General features: G+C 41.3%; 1 protein-coding gene across 4 annotated transcripts in view; it reads right to left on the reverse strand.

Moving 5' to 3' along the window:
- LOC143275469 (uncharacterized) overlaps positions 1-16,359 on the reverse strand; it is a 75,736-nt gene that overhangs the window by 46,159 nt on the left and 13,218 nt on the right. For all 4 annotated transcript variants that reach the window (XM_076579616.1, XM_076579614.1, XM_076579617.1 and 1 more), the window contains exons 3-5: positions 14,658-15,204; positions 11,404-13,696; positions 3,244-3,475 (exon numbers count right to left, since the gene is read on the reverse strand). In XM_076579616.1, the coding sequence (XP_076435731.1) occupies positions 3,244-3,475; positions 11,404-13,696; positions 14,658-15,204 (3,072 nt within the window). The remainder of the gene's footprint in view (positions 1-3,243; positions 3,476-11,403; positions 13,697-14,657; positions 15,205-16,359) is intronic.

Raw genomic sequence — 16,359 nt, forward strand, 5'->3', positions numbered from 1 at the left:
GTAGGCATGCATACACTCACATACCTCATCCTCTACCCCACCTCCTCCCCGCACCCCCACCTCCCCCTCACACCCACACAGACACACAGACACACATACATGCACAGAACTCTCCTGACACTTGTGTACACTTACACTCTCACGCATGCACAAACGCACTCAAAAACACAGACCCATACATACACACAAACACACACATACAAACACGCACAGAGGCTGCCACTGATTGGCCACAAGAGGGATGGGAAAAGATCTCTGATGCCAAGAACATGGCGTCTAGTGTGTTGCTCAGTCTATTGTATTTGGAAAAGCCCACAGAGACTCTGTTCCGTTTTGAAGAAATTTGCGCAATGTTGGTTTGGAAATGATGCCGATAATTATTATTTGTTTGATTTGCAAAGCATCATGCTCTACATTTCATGTTAGACTTACGGCCGCTCCCTCTCTCTGCTTTTATTTCTTTGAGGCGATTGATGGTGTGATGGCCTTGTACCTGTTCTTTTTGATATTCTTTGACTTTTCTGAGGATTTCCGATTTTCCTAGATGTAGGCCGCTCGTTGGTGTTGCGTTACCAGCAAGTCTGTCAGCTCGCTCATTTCCCTTAACTCCTGCATGTCCCGGGCAGTATGACCATGTGAGTTTTTTAATCTGAAAGCTGCGCATTGCCTTATGCCAATCTGGGCTTCCCATTCCGTTTTCAATTTTCTGTATGAGGTTCATTGAGTCGGTTAGAATCATGGCATGTTGGTTTCCGGGCGTATGGATGGACGATAGCCACTGGAGGGCATGTGTCACAGCTTCAACTTCCATCGTTTGGCTGCAGGTTGTGACTTTGTAGGCAGCATTCTCTTCCCTAACTGTTTTTCCATTTTGTTTCGCAGTGAATCCTCAACCGGATTGGTCTTTGGTGACTGAGCCATCTGTGTATATGATGATGAATAAATATCCAGAATTGAAATATCTTCGTTCATTTTTTTCCCAATTATGGCTTGCATTAGCCTACCATCAAATCTTCGACGAATTAACGTAAAATTGTCCTGTCATTTTATTTCATAACATCAATATCAATCTTTTCGAAATTATTTTTATACAGAGACCTGCGGGGGTCTTCTAGAAATTATTTCAGTGCACTTTGATGAACATTTGACCCTTTGGGGAGTCACACTGGTCGAGCTGCTTCCCCTCCCCACAAAATTCTGTTTTGCTAGGAATTGCTTTTAAGTCTCAAAATCGTGTGGGTTTTGTGGCTAACGTTTACATATGTCATGTTCCACTGCTTCAGAATATAACAAATACTGATTTGAAGACTTTTCGTTCAAAACACATTATGTTTATCATGCAAGTAAGCTATATTAGTCAGGAAAATTAAGTTTACCCACCGAACACCTACCACCTCCCCCTTATCACTCACAGGAATACAGTAGATATGTTTTAAACGTGTCTAGAGTGTTCTGTGATGATTTTACAATTGTTTTCCACACGAAGCTACATGATTTAGCATCTTTAAGGTGATTGGGAGGCCATCGTGTGGTCAACCTGATGTTTATAAATGTAACAAGAGTTTGTCCAACTCCTACCCTCAAACAGGAAATATTTCAAGAATGTGATTTTACTGGGGTGATATTTTCATAGTGTGCTCTTGTTTGCTGTTGATGATTAATTAGTGGACAATTTTGGGTATCATGATTCACATTTACATTGTTTTGTGTATCTGTTAAAGTGGACCTGGTGGTCAAATGTGTGTGTAACTCCTCTAATTCATCTTGGTCTTGTTTAGATTCTTTATCAGCACTTCTCTAACGGACTGGACCTCACGGATATTGCCTACAGCAGCTGTTGCGAGAGATTGTTTTCCATGCTAAAAGGTCAAAGCACCTTATTCTCCATAAGAACCTTTCGTACCTTTTCTCTGTTCTCTGTTGAAATTATACTCAATAAATAAAAAGATTGTGTGCTTTACTCTCAGTGTACAGGGCTTTCACTATTTTCCTTCGCCCATGTGGTCTTTTTCGGAAATACTAAAATCAATATGACGAGTGGACTTTACAGATCTGTTGGCTGAGCCCTGAAGGTCATGGGCAAAAATCAGTTGCGTACACATATTTATACACATTCAAAGTGCGTGCTCATATTCTTCACGAACGTGAACGACGCCATTTTGTTTCAAGTTGTTGACCTGCCCGTTCAATCCTATATTCAATGGACAATACACGATAACATGTGATGGAAAGTTGAAGAAGCAGACCGTTAAATATTTACTCAGAGAAAGATTTGTAAACGCCTCATCACTTACTGGATTATGCCCCAAACTGCCATAAACATATCCACAGAATCAGTCGGAATTCACAGTTAAAAATTGTAAACCATGCGAGTTAATACCCTTGAACTGATCAAGATGAAACGAAAAAATTTCAAGTCTTGACTTTTCTCAAAATGAAGTCCTTTTCACTTCTTACGACGTTTAGAAGTACTTGTAATTGGCTCTACATGTTATTAGTTTAACAAAATACTAAATTTTCATATCAACTTTAAAACTATAAAACTAGAATGAACATAAAAGAGAAATTGAATCGACCGTATCGTGCTACATTCCCGGCGGGTGCAACTAAACTTGTACATCTATCTAGATCTAGTGAAAACGGCTAAATGTTGCAGTGTGATTGAGGCGATAGCCATTAAAAAGAATTTTTTTTATTGCCCTTAAAGATTTTTTGAATGCCCAAGATACACCAGAATAATATAATTTAAACAGCGTTCTCACTGCGAATACCGCAATTGATTTATCGCCCTTTAAAAAAGTATGTTAAAATGTTAAATTTTAGAATGTCAGTTAAGGAGCCACGATAGTGTAATGGATAAGGCAGTTTCTTCTCACCCGAACACGCGGGGTTCAGGTTCGATTTTCTTTTCTTTTTTTTTTTTTTTCTTTTTTTTTTAACGCGAAGCTTTATAATAACAAATACAGAACACATTTTAACGATTAGATTTTTTTAAAGTGTATCACAAGTGAGTCTTGAAGGCCTTGCCTCTCTTGTTCTGCTATAAAATAGCTGACTGAGAACGTTATCTTATTCTATAGAACATACCAACTTTCATTTTTCCATTTTGGCCAATTCAAATCATCATCTTCATCTTCTTCATCATCATCGTCATCATCATGATCTTCATCACCATGATCGATATATATCAATCGTAACCATGAAAGTGTTATCACATTGTAAAATAACGGGAAAGCCTCTCACTGCGTCTTTATCGCCACTGAAAGAAGTGGAAACGTCGACTCTGCGCCTTCCTTGAAGCTGTTCCAACAAGTGATCGCAATCCGCCGGCGGCATGGCCCGGAGCTGTTCCATCAACCGCTTGGGGTCCGAGATATGTTCAGAAAAGGATCGCAGGTATTTGTAATGCGCCATGGCTTCCAGTTCAGCTTTGTTTGGAGATTGCTCCACATTGCTCTGACTTCTCAGGGCGGGACTGAAAACACAAAAACACACATACATGAATTACGCACTGGCCGCACACACACACACACACGACACACATGCACGCACGCACGCGCACACACACACACACACACAATCTTCACTCTGATCTGTTTTTGTTCTGCCAAAGCTTATACACGAAGATCATACAGATATTATTCCAAGCAGATACATTGGTGATAACGTGAGAAACCTGTATCAAATTATGCATTACTCAGAAAAAGACTATCATCCATGCTTGTTAGCATTGATAGATTTTGAAAAAAGCACTCGAATCATTAAACTGGTCACAGTGATATGAACAAAGTATTTAATACCTTTGGATTTGGTGAAGATTTGTGTAAATGGATTCTCAGCTTACACAAAGATACAAAATCGTATGTTATAGTAAACAGTCAAATATCCAAGTTTGAACTTTGATAATACACAGAGGATGCTAGGATGATCCAGTTTCACTGACCCTGTTTCTTTGTACTGTGTTCAGAAATCGTCACGTGCAAGATTAGAGAAGATGAAGAGTACAGAGATTAGTATATTACGTACTATCTTAAGAATTAATCAATTTACTGGTGATACAACATTCACATTAGACGGAGATAAAGAATCGTATGAAAAGTTGTTTAAAACACTAAGTGGATTTGAAGAATTTTCAGGGCTAAAAATTTATAATGATAAAACATTGAATTTGTAGTTAACGCGAACGAAAAAACCCTAAAAAAAAACCCTTTATCTCACAGAAAAGAAAATGAAGTGGGAACCCCCATATATAAAGTTTTATGTACTTGGTTCATAGATGACTTACCAAAAATAACTGAAGTGAATACACGTAACAGATTGATAGAAGCTAAGAAATTATTCTTCTCCCAACCCCCATCCCTTCACCCCCGGCAAAGAAATAAAACAATTGCAGTGACTGTGTTACGAATTCGTTTGGGACACACACAGGCACACAGACACATACACGCGCGCGAAAAAAACAAAACAAAACCATGATTACTTAAAAGACAATATGCTGTGTTGCTAATGAAGGGTTGGGTGTTCCAAACATACAAAAGTACATAGAGGCACTAAAAATAACATGGATTAAGATACTTAACATGGGAACAGCAAAATCGAAAAAAATCCTTCTAGTAAAATCCCCAGAAATCAATTCACATGATCTGTATGGTCCAAGAAAATTTGTGAACGTGTGAATGTGACAAATTCTGGAAAGATGTATACCAGTGTAACAGGCAGGACTCTACCCTGTCCAGAGTATACCCCGTATAAACTGGCCCAGTCCAGAATATGCCCCATATAAACTAGCCTAGGCCAGAATGTGCCCCCTTAAAACTAGCCTGGGTAATATTATACCCGGGGTATAGTTTGGCCTAAGACAGTATATACCCTGAGGGCCATTTCATACCCCACCCCTCATTTTCTCTGAAATTCATTGATATTTGAAGAGTGCTAAGATTTACAACCATAGAATGAAGGCAAGGTGAACTGCCACTGTTTTTATCAACATTATCTACCCTACAATGGACTCTTATTCAAAATGGGGTTATGTGCCAAAAATATTTAACTGCAAAATCGGTTTTCAATTTTTAAAAAATTGTTCAAAGGGAGCGGAAAAGGAGATATATATATATAAAAGCAAGTTTACTTAATTGCAAACTTAGTTTTTTGTTGCTGTGTTTTAAATATCAATTATAGCTTTGCGTCCTGGCTCCAACGCTGTTCAGCCTCATGTTCTCTGCAATGCTTACTGATGCCTTCAGAGATGGCGATGTTGGAATCGGCCTAAAGTACCGAACAGATGGCAAGTTGTTTAACCTCAGAAGGCTTCAAGCAAAAACGAAGGTCATGACAGACATCATCAGAGACTTTTTGTTTGCTGATGATTGTGCCCTCAACGCTGGATCTGAAGCTGACATGCAACTCAGCGTCGACAAGTTTGCCACTGCCAGCAGGAACTTCGGCCTTACCATCAGCACAAGGAAAACTGAAGTTCTCCATCAGCCAGCCCCAGGGAAACCCTATGTTGAGCCCAACATCACAGTCAACGGTCAGAGACTCAGTGCGGTGGAGCGGTTCACATACCTTGGCAGCACACTGTCACGAAATGCAACCATCGACGATGAAGTGAACGTCAGGATTGCAAGAGCAAGCGCAACTTTTGGCAGACTCAGTGCAAATGTCTGGAACAGAAGAGGCATTAGTCTTGAGACCAAGCTAAAGGTCTACAGAGCAGTAGTTCTCCCCACACTACTGTACGCCTGCGAAACTTGGACAGTGTACCAACGACATGCCAAGAAGCTGAACCACTTCCACACAACATGCCTCAGGAAGCTACTGAACATCAAGTGGCAAGACAGGACCCCAGACACAGAGGTGCTCGCAAAAGCCACCCTTCCCAGCATCTTCACCATCCTGATGCAGTCCCAGCTTCGCTGGGCTGGACACGTGGCGCGCATGCCAGACCATCGGCTGCCCAAAAGGCTCTTCTATGGCGAGCTGCAACAAGGGGAGAGATCACACGGAGGTCAGAAGAAGCGCTTCAGAGATACTCTGAAAGTCTCTCTTAAAGTGTTTGATATCAACCCTGACTCCTGGGAGGAATCTGCAGTGGACCGTGACAAATGGCGCGCTGCTGTGCACAAAGGCGCCAAGTTGTGCGAGGCCAACAGGACTGCTGTAGCTGTTCAGAAGAGGCAGGCCAGAAAGTCCACCACCCTCCCCCCATCCCCCAGCTGGATGACAACGATGGTCATCATCGATCTCGATGGACACACCACCACCACATAGCTTTGAATATAATTGTGCTTTCTTGATGTTTAGTTACAGTGTTGAATATTTGACTGTCTTATTTTGGGCGTGGAATTATCATTTGATAGTCGTCCTTCAAGCATCAATGAGAGTGAAAGGATAAATGAAACTTGAATGATTTTATAGATAACATGAAAATATCAGGAAAGAAAAAAAAACAGAAAGAAAGAAGAAAGAAAGAACGAGATGGTATTGAGGACAGATGTCTCCACAACAAAGTAAAAGAGCAAGAAAAGAAACAATGAAAAAAGAAAAGAAAAAAAGTACATCAATATTACACAACCGCACGCGCACACACACCGAGACATACACATGCGCGCGCGCGCGCGCGCAAACTCAGTCCAGGAAATTATGGTTTAACGGCTCAAACTGAGTAATTTACAGATAATTTTGGACAAAATTAAAATACGCTTTGGTCTAAGTAGTAACTGGAAGTTCAAAGACGGAAGGCGCTTATTCTCAAAAAAAAAAAAAAAAAAAGCATGATTATCCCAATAGATAAAGGAAAAAAGTGGGCAACAGTGGCCTATCCAAATTTTAGCCCCTTAACAAATACTGCTTTCAAACAAACACCAGTGAGCGTATGTGGAACTCGTACTTGCACGCGTGCACGCGTGTGTGAGAGGGGGGGTAAGGGGGTTTGCAATCATGTGTGTGTGTGTGTGTGTGTGTGTGTGTGTGTGTGTGTAGTGTGTGTTGCCGCTTTTGCATATGTTTGCTAGCACGTTTTTTTTGTGTTACACACCTTAACATATTAGCGTTCCTTTGTTATTACGTTTTTGCTCTTTTGTGTGCGTGTGTGTGCATTCATTGTAAAGCTCCTTGAGCGTTGGGAGGCGCTGTAAAATTTCCATTAATATCATTATCATTATTATTGACAAAAATGTGATACAGACTTCGAAGTGTACACAGGGGTATATTCCGGCCAGGAGGGGTACAGCATGGCCTAGACTGGTTTAACCCCGGGGATTATAGTAGCCTGGGCTACTTTCCACCCGGGGTACAAACTAGCCAGGGGTAGAGTTCGGCCTGTTACACCGGGTCTTCGTGAATTTTTATAAAACATGTCAGGTTAAAAGAAGCACAATAGCCCCTTACGGAACCACTCTTTCACGACACATGCACAGTTGGTAACATTGCAATCCATCTATAAAATTAAGAAAAATTAAAAGAGTTTAAGAAAAAAGATTTTTTTCAAAAAAAGGTCAAATAAAACAATGTTCTTATTTAGAGATACTATTGATGAAAATGGGTGCTTTCTTAGTTAAACAAGTTTTACAGAAAAATGTGGCATTTAAGTTCATTATTTGGTGTACATGGGATATATACGTTTCATTAAAGGCTACCGAATCACAAACAATATTAGCCTTTGAGACAAAACCTGTGATGAAAAACCAGAAACACTTGACCCAGTTTCTTTTGTAAAATGGGAGCAAAAACTAGATATTGCAATAAAGTGGGAACCACACTGAAACAAATGGCAAAAGTAAAAGAAATAAGACTGAATTGCCTCCAAGTTAGATTATGTCATGGTATGTTGGTTTCAAAGAAAATCCTTAAAAAAAGGTGGGGGTGGGGGTGGGGTGTACAACAAATAGTGACATGTACAGTTTCAGTAAAAATGATAAAGACAAAATTCAACATTACCTTTGGAAATGTACATTTTCTCAGCTGTTTTAGAGGGATTTAGAGAATGCTTTGAAAAAAAGGTTAGAAAAATGCTCAAATATAAATCCAAATAAAGAATTGGTACCATTCGGAAACAATATCACAGAACACGTGAAATACTCGACTATACCGTTCTGTTAGCGAAACGTTTTATCTGTAAGTGCGGAAAAAGTGCGAAAATTGCTCAAATATAAAGCTGACTATAGAATTGATATCATTCGGAAACGATGATATCAGAAAACACGACTTGAAATACTCGACTATATCGTTATACTAGCGAAACATGTTATCTATAAATGCAGACTTCATACAACTAGATCATGTTCCAATGACATGTTATCTATAAATGCAGACTTCATACAACTAGATCATGTTCCAATGACATGTTATCTATAAATGCAGACTTCATACAACTAGATCATGTTCCAATGACATGTTATCTATAAATGCAGACTTCATACAACTAGATCATGTTCCAATGACATTTTATCTATAAATGCAGGCTTCATACAACTGGATCATGTTCCAATGACATTTTATCTATAAATGCAGACTTCATACAACTAGATCATGTTCCAATGACATTTTATCTATAAATGCAGACTTCATACAACTAGATCATGTTCCAATGACATGTTATCTATAAATGCAGACTTCATACAACTAGATCATGTTCCAATGACATTTTATCTATAAATGCAGACTTCATACAACTAGATCATGTTCCAATGACATGTTATCTATAAATGCAGACTTCATACAACTGGATCATGTTCCAATGACATTTTATCTATAAATGCAGACTTCATACAACTAGATCATGTTCCAATGACATTTTATCTATAAATGCAGACTTCATACAACTAGATCATGTTCCAATGACATGTTATCTACAAATGCAGACTTCATACAACTAGATCATGTTCCAATGACATTTTATCTATAAATGCAGACTTCATACAACTGGATCATGTTCCAATGACATGTTATCTATAAATGCAGACTTCATACAACTAGATCATGTTCCAATGACATGTTATCTATAAATGCAGACTTCATACAACTAGATCATGTTCCAATGACATTTTATCTATAAATGCAGACTTCATACAACTGGATCATGTTCCAATGACATGTTATCTATAAATGCAGACTTCATACAACTGGATCATGTTCCAATGACATGTTATCTATAAATGCAGACTTCATACAACTGGATCATGTTCCAATGACATTTTATCTATAAATGCAGACTTCATACAACTAGATCATGTTCCAATGACATGTTATCTATAAATGCAGACTTCATACAACTGGATCATGTTCCAATGACATTTTATCTATAAATGCAGACTTCATACAACTGGATCATGTTCCAATGACATTTTATCTATAAATGCAGACTTCATACAACTGGATCATGTTCCAAACAATCCTGCCAGACGAGAAACAGCTACAAAGTCGAAAAAAAAAAAATGTTTGTTTTTGTTTTCTTTTTGTTTTTGTTTTTTTGTTGTTGGTGGTTTTTGTTTTGTTTTGTTGTTTTTTTGTTTTTTGTTTTGTTTTGTTTTGTTTTAAGTCGAAAAATATACACAGTCACTGGAAATTAAGTACGTAGCATCTACCTGAAAATGGTATCCATACATAAAAATTGTGGAAAAGAATAGCGTGTAAAATCTTACATGAAACACCGTACTAAGACAGAGCAGTGTTACAAGATCCACGATTACAACTCTTGTATTACAAATCGGGGTAGTTATGGATATTGTCATGCGTCACATAATGTTGTTCCATACTGTATGCATATGTGTAATTCCACTAACGATGCAGTGAAGATATGTACAAAGATCGTCAACCCCCAACATAGCTGACAGTCAAAATGTAAGACACTAATCATGAACTTGCACTAGCTTTCTTTACTCGTGAACGTGGATGGGCGTGTTTTCATATGTACCCACAAGAGTGAGAAAATATGATTTTTTTCGCGCGCGCGCGTGTGTATGCGTGTGTCTGGTTGTCTGTCTGTCTGTGTCTCCGCGTGTCTGTGTTGTTTCTTCCATATACGTAATATTATTTTATGTCTGTATGTCCACCATAATGTGATTTTTTTTCGTGTGCGTATGTGTGTGTGTGTGTGTGTGTGTGTGTGTGTGTGTGTGTGTGTATGTCTGTGTGTTTCCATGTGGGTGTCTGTGTGGGTGTCTGTGTGTCTGTGTTGTTTCTTTCATATACGTCATATTATTCTGTGTCTGTATGTCCACATAATGTGATTTTTTTAGTGTGTGTGTGTGTGTGTGTCTGTCTGTCTGTCTGTGTGTTTCTATATGGGTGTCTGTGTGGGTGTCTGTGGGTGTTGTTTCTTTCGTATACGTAATAATATTATTATTGTATGTCTGTGTGTCTACTATAATGTAAAATTTGAAGTTTAAAATGTTTATGTACTTTTTTTTAATTAAAAAACAGCGCTCACATACACTCACACACACATACACATGAGCAAGCGCAAGCGCGCAGCGTTCGTTAATGCATAAGAAAGTGCGCACATGCATAATGCGCACTTACACAAACACACACACACACACACAGAGCCCCTAAAACACAAACACATACGCACGCACGTGCGAGTGAGCACACACGCTATACATACACTGGAGAATTTAAGGTTGTGACTTAAAAGAATGATGTGTGATAGAACGAAGCTCTACTGTGGTGGAATCACAAAACAGTGGTATGAAAAATACACATGTACATATTTTTCTCATAATTTTGCAAAACAGAACAACATGAAGGCGGAATGAAAAAAGTCGGAAACGCTGATACTTCCACACACAAAAAACACCGCAATAAATATGCTGGTCAACATTCATACATGATAACTCTTTCTAAAAAAAAATATTAAAAAAACAAAACAAAAAAAACAGACACTCAAGTCGCCGGTACCTTGGCCTGAATAGAGCTCATATGCGAAGGCACGCAGTGAATTTCATGGCACCAGTACCAAACAATCCAGGTTCGTATACTGATCATGCATTAAGCAAGGAGAAAAGCATCAGCAGACGTAACTCTCCACAACACTTTTCTCGAATTCCAAAGTTTTTTTATATTTAGGTCCCAGTGCTCGAAACGTGCACAGTTTAGGGCGAACAGCTCTACCCTTACATTACAGACGTTTAATTTTCAAGAAACGCAGCTTAATTAAAAATCGAATTTGTGTAAGTAAAACAACTTAAGTAGGCTACTAATTCAGACGGCATGGAGAAAAAAGTCACATTACAAATGTAGTCAGCTGATCAGGTCTGCATAAAACATGAAACAGTAATTGATCATGGCTGTTTCCAAGAAGAAGAAACACAACTTCCATTCTGATAAGTTTGCTTTTCGTCAAAGAACATGAAAGAAACAACTTAAATACTGATTAAGTTTACATGAGAAACAAAGTGTTACCGTCGAGGCGAAGCAGCAGGAGAAAGAAGGCTGGAGGACCTGTCAGAACTTCTGTCCATGCCTCGTTCCCCAAAGCCTAGTGGCGCTGTAGGGTTCTTGAAGGGAGACCCTCTGTCTGGGACACTGATATCCTCAAACACTGAGTCATCCTCAACAGCCTGGCTAAAGCTGACAGCGGCTCTCTCCTTTCCGTGAATCTGTTGTCTTGGAGATGGGATCCAGGGGGCGGAGGAGGTCGCACCGTGCTCCCCACAGCTTGGCCAGTAAGGAGTCTGTCTGTATGTTTGCCAGAAATGGTCACCGAGATCTCTGCCCAGGCGTCTCTCGCGCACCGAAAACTCATCAAAGGGCTGATGTTTCCGGCTCATTTCAAAACAAGCCATTGGACTCTGTTGTGGAAAACTTGGGTTGACAACTTGGTTCTTACTTGTGGGACAGTTTCTCTTCATCATATCGCTTTCTCCCTTGTCTTCATCCTCGAGAAAGTAGGTAGGGTGTCCTTCCATTACCTCCACGCTTTCATAATTCTCTGACTGGAAGCAAATTTGCTGCTGCAGCCTTCGACAAGCTTGTTTTGGGTTTTTCTGGAATTCATCGGATTCTTGTTTGCCTTGGTTACTATTTTGTGATCTCACCGGTTCAGAAAACTGGCGGAGTGTAGTTGGCTTCACCTTTTCCAGAACCGGATTCAGTTTAGAGGTGGAAAGTCGGGTGCCTGGGTCTGAAAGCTGACGGTGGTTCATCTGGCTTTCTCTGGAACTGATCCATAAATCTCCGAGTCTGAACTGTCCGCCTTGTGTCTCTTCTTTAGCCCCTGAACTCTCAGGAAGAAAGAATCTACCTCTCTCTTCCTGACCAGACTGGTCGGTGGGGATCAGACTAACTGGATCAGAGTTGGACAAAACTGCTTTGGCCTTTTCGATGTCGCCTGAAGAGAACGTGAAAGGGTTGGATTTGGATCGACACAGACGCGCTGTTCGAGACTCCTCTTCTGTGGACAAGTCATGACTCCCGACTGTCACCGCTGATGCTGACATCTTTGAAGCAGACGTCGTGTTATGTTCTCTTTCCTGGTTCGCTGTACGCTTTTGCCCAGTATCTGCGCCCATTTGGTTTTCCCTATCTTCTGTCTGCTCTGTGAAGGCCACATGCTGAGAAAATATCTTCCTCTGCATGTCTTGAAGACGACCTGCCAGTTCAGCCATGTAGGGGTCTGAGCATGTCAGGATGTCATCCGTCTTCTTTGGGGTCGACTTCGTGGACAAACCTGGCAAAAGTGAAACGCGAGGTTGAGTGGAAGACGGCATCGTTAACGGCCTGAAGTGTTTGTCTGCAAACTGTTGGTCTGTGTCGCCAGATCTGTCAGGTGTCTGTGAAACGTCTTCCGCGCTAAGACTGGTGACGTCTTTCGGCATTGATGATTCTGATTCCGTGTCAGATCCTGCAATCTGCTGATCTAAATCGGACAGGGTTTTTTTCCGGGATGATTTTTCGTTCGTTGACTCCAGGGTTTCTTCTTTTCGCCCGAAAAGCATCTGCAGTGTCTGTATTGATTCCTGCGGTTTGAGCGTTGGTTTGAAATGAGGTGCATGGGATGTGTTCTCCATAATTTGCATGTCTGTCGGCCTCGGCTGCCGGACATTTAATACACTGTCCACGTCACCGGAAACTATGTTACTTTCTTTGTGTCTCTGTCTGGAATCTGTCTCGTCAAGTCTACTGGCTGACGAACTGTGCACTGAACTGGGATCTTTCACCTTGGTCCTGTCCGCAGAGCTGTTACTGTCGTTGTCATTATTGTTGGCGTCGTTCCTGTCCTTTCCCAGCAGAGGAAAAATATGCACAACATCGGTGTCTTTGTTTTGTTTGAACGTCACAGTCTTTTTATCAACCTGACCACCCCGCCTGTCCAAAGTAGTCTCAGCCACTGGCGTTGTCGACTTCTTCGGAGATTTGGGGGATGTACAGGGTACGACGCTGGGCTCTGATCTGAGTCGTTTCGGGGAGTGGGTGCTGGGGGTATAACTGCTTCCTTCCCCGTAGGCACCCGCGTGCATGAGGGAGAGGGTGGTGGGCTCATGAGAAACATGTGCTGAGGCATCGCCAGCCAATGAGGAGGCCAGTTGACCGTGCTGCACGCGCTCTGCGCTTCGTGCAGTGACCGAGGGGATTATTGCCGCCGACAGCTTGTCCGGCGGGGAGTTGTCTGCCGACAATTGGCGTTTAAATTTGGGTTTAGGGGGATCCTGAAGCTGGATGATGGGGAGGGGCTCTTCCTCTTCCTGGGGCTCTTCTGTAACAAGCACACATACTTAAGGCATGCACGCGAGCTCTCTCTCTCTCTCTCTCTCTCTCTCTCTCTCTCCCTCTCACACACACACACACACACGCACGCACGCACGCACACACACACAGATATGAAAAAATAGTTTTCGTTGGGTCCCTTCTCACAAAGGATTTTAGGAAATGAGCGGATGGATCATGGTGCTAAAACAGGTGCAATAAATATTCAAAGTGCGGTAGAAGTTTTTTTCTTTACAAGAAAGTTACTCCTCACTGGAGAAAACCAGCTCAGTGGAACCATGTAAACAAACAAACTGGGGACTGACCTGTTCTAACAGGTATCTGTCTCTAGATAGTGCTAACTCTCGCCCACCCAGCATTCGATTTGCAAATTTTGTAGTTCAATTCCTTTCCATATGAAACGTTTTATGGGATAATCAACTATTTTTAAAATAGCTCAGAATTTAATCAGGAGCCCAGTTAACTCTCTGTTCTAATTTTACCACTGACTTGTAGTCTTTGTCTTAAATTACAAAACCACAATAGCTGAGAGACTCTGAACAACCAACACACACGCGCGCGCGCGCACACACACACACACACACACACACACACACACCATATATCCTTACGTGGTGGTCGCATATTAGGCTTCTCAACAGAATTTATATGCAATGTACGTGTCCGTCTGGAGTTTTATAAAATCTTAGTCCTGTGAGATCGGACTTTTTAAAATGCCCTTTATTTTCAGGTCATACGAAAGCAGTACTCAGTGTATTTCCGTGGTTCCACGTGGTTGTGAGGTAACAGCAGTGGCAGAAACAGCACAGCAATGTTAACAGAAGACGCAGCAGTGGTGTGGTAGTTACATACGACGACGAGATGAGTGAAACGTGTTGGATGATGATGAAAACTAAAAGACGAACAAGAACAACGAGAAAATGATGATGCCAACGACGACGAAAACTCACCCACAATCTTCACGCTGTCACTCATCCCAGCCTCATGAGCCATCTGAACGATCTGCCGGTGGATCTCCTCCACCCTCCGAGGATCCATGTTGTTGGGAAAGTCGAAGGAGATAATTCTCTTGGGAGACCTCAACGGCAGTGATGATGAACTCACCGCTGTTGATCTTCTAGCCGGGCCAGACATAGGAGACTTTCTCTGTTCACAAGGCGGAAAGAACCCACACTGGGCAGTCTGAGGGTCTGATCTTCTTTGGTCTGGAAGGGGTCTGGACGCGAATTCTCCATGTGGGGAAACTAAGTCACCATGCGAGGAGGAAACATCTGCATGGAGAGAGTCCAGTCTTTGTGGCACTGAAGTAGGAACAGGCACGGTGTGTGCTCCTAGAAACCCCAGCGTTCGCTGCTCCAGAGAAGGGTAAGTCGAGTAATGAACGTCATAAGAGTTGGTTCTGTGATTGAAGGGGAGGGGGGGTACTCCGGATCCAGTCTGACCTGCGGCGTACGTGCTGGCTTTGGATGAGAATGTATCCACAAAAAGTGGTAGGCCCTGAAGATAAGAAATGGAGAAGACTGATCAAGTAAGAAGTGAATATTGTCATCATGCACTTATTATCGAAGATCATACCGTATCGGTGCCGGTTACCAGTACAAATTTAAAGATGGTTGTCGCGCCCCGACCCTTCCGGGACGGGACCTACATTCTCACATAGTCCGCAAGGCCGAGGGGGTTACCGTGCACCCCACTCTCCCCCCCCCCCCTCCCCACACACACTCCCCTCCCCCACCCACCCCCAGGAATGAAGAGTAGACTATTTTAAAATATTCTTCGATGTCTGCTGAACTCATTTTTACATGTTCCCAAGAAAAACATTGGGACACTTAGATTTACTGCTCTTGGCACAATGGTACCCTCTCCCGCCCCGGTCAATGAAATTAAGACAAGCTCAACTTCAAACCCTCATAAATCATGCTTTTATAAGCGAAACCACCGCATATCATATGTTTTCTTTTTCAATAGGGTCATTTCTATCCGAATGAATATCCAGAATTGAAATATCTTCATTCATTGTATTGGCCTACTATAAAATCTTCGACGATTAACGAAAAATTGTCCTGTCGTTTTATTTCATCACTTCAATGTCAATCTTTTCGAAATTATTTTTACACAGAGACCTGCAGGGGTCTTCTACAAATTACTTCAGTGCATTTGGATGAACATTTGACCCTTTGGGCAGTCACACTGGTCGAGTTACTTCCCCTATCCCCAAAAATGCTGTTTTGCCAGGAATTGCCTTTAAGTCGCAAAATCGTGTGGTTCTGTGGGTAACATTTATATATGCCATGTTCCCTTGATTCCGAATAAAATAAATATATATTCAATGATTTTCGTTCAAACTACATTGTGTATATTGTGCAGATAAGCGATGTTTGTCAGAAGAATGACGTTTGCCCACCATGCACCTACTACCTCCCCCCTAACACTCACAGGAATAAAGCAGGTATGTTTTAAATGTATTTAGAGTGTTCTGTGGTGATTTTACCATTGTTTTCTACACGAAGCTACAGAATTTAGCATCTTGAAGGTCATTGTGAGGCCACTGTGGGGCCAACCTGATGTTTATAAATGAAACAAGATCTTGTCTATCTCTCCAGTCTCCAAACAGCAAATATTTCAAGGATGTGATTTTATGTCGGCGATCGT

This window comes from Babylonia areolata, chromosome 30, assembly GCF_041734735.1.
Source record: "Babylonia areolata isolate BAREFJ2019XMU chromosome 30, ASM4173473v1, whole genome shotgun sequence".
NCBI classification, from domain to species: domain Eukaryota; kingdom Metazoa; phylum Mollusca; class Gastropoda; order Neogastropoda; family Buccinidae; genus Babylonia; species Babylonia areolata.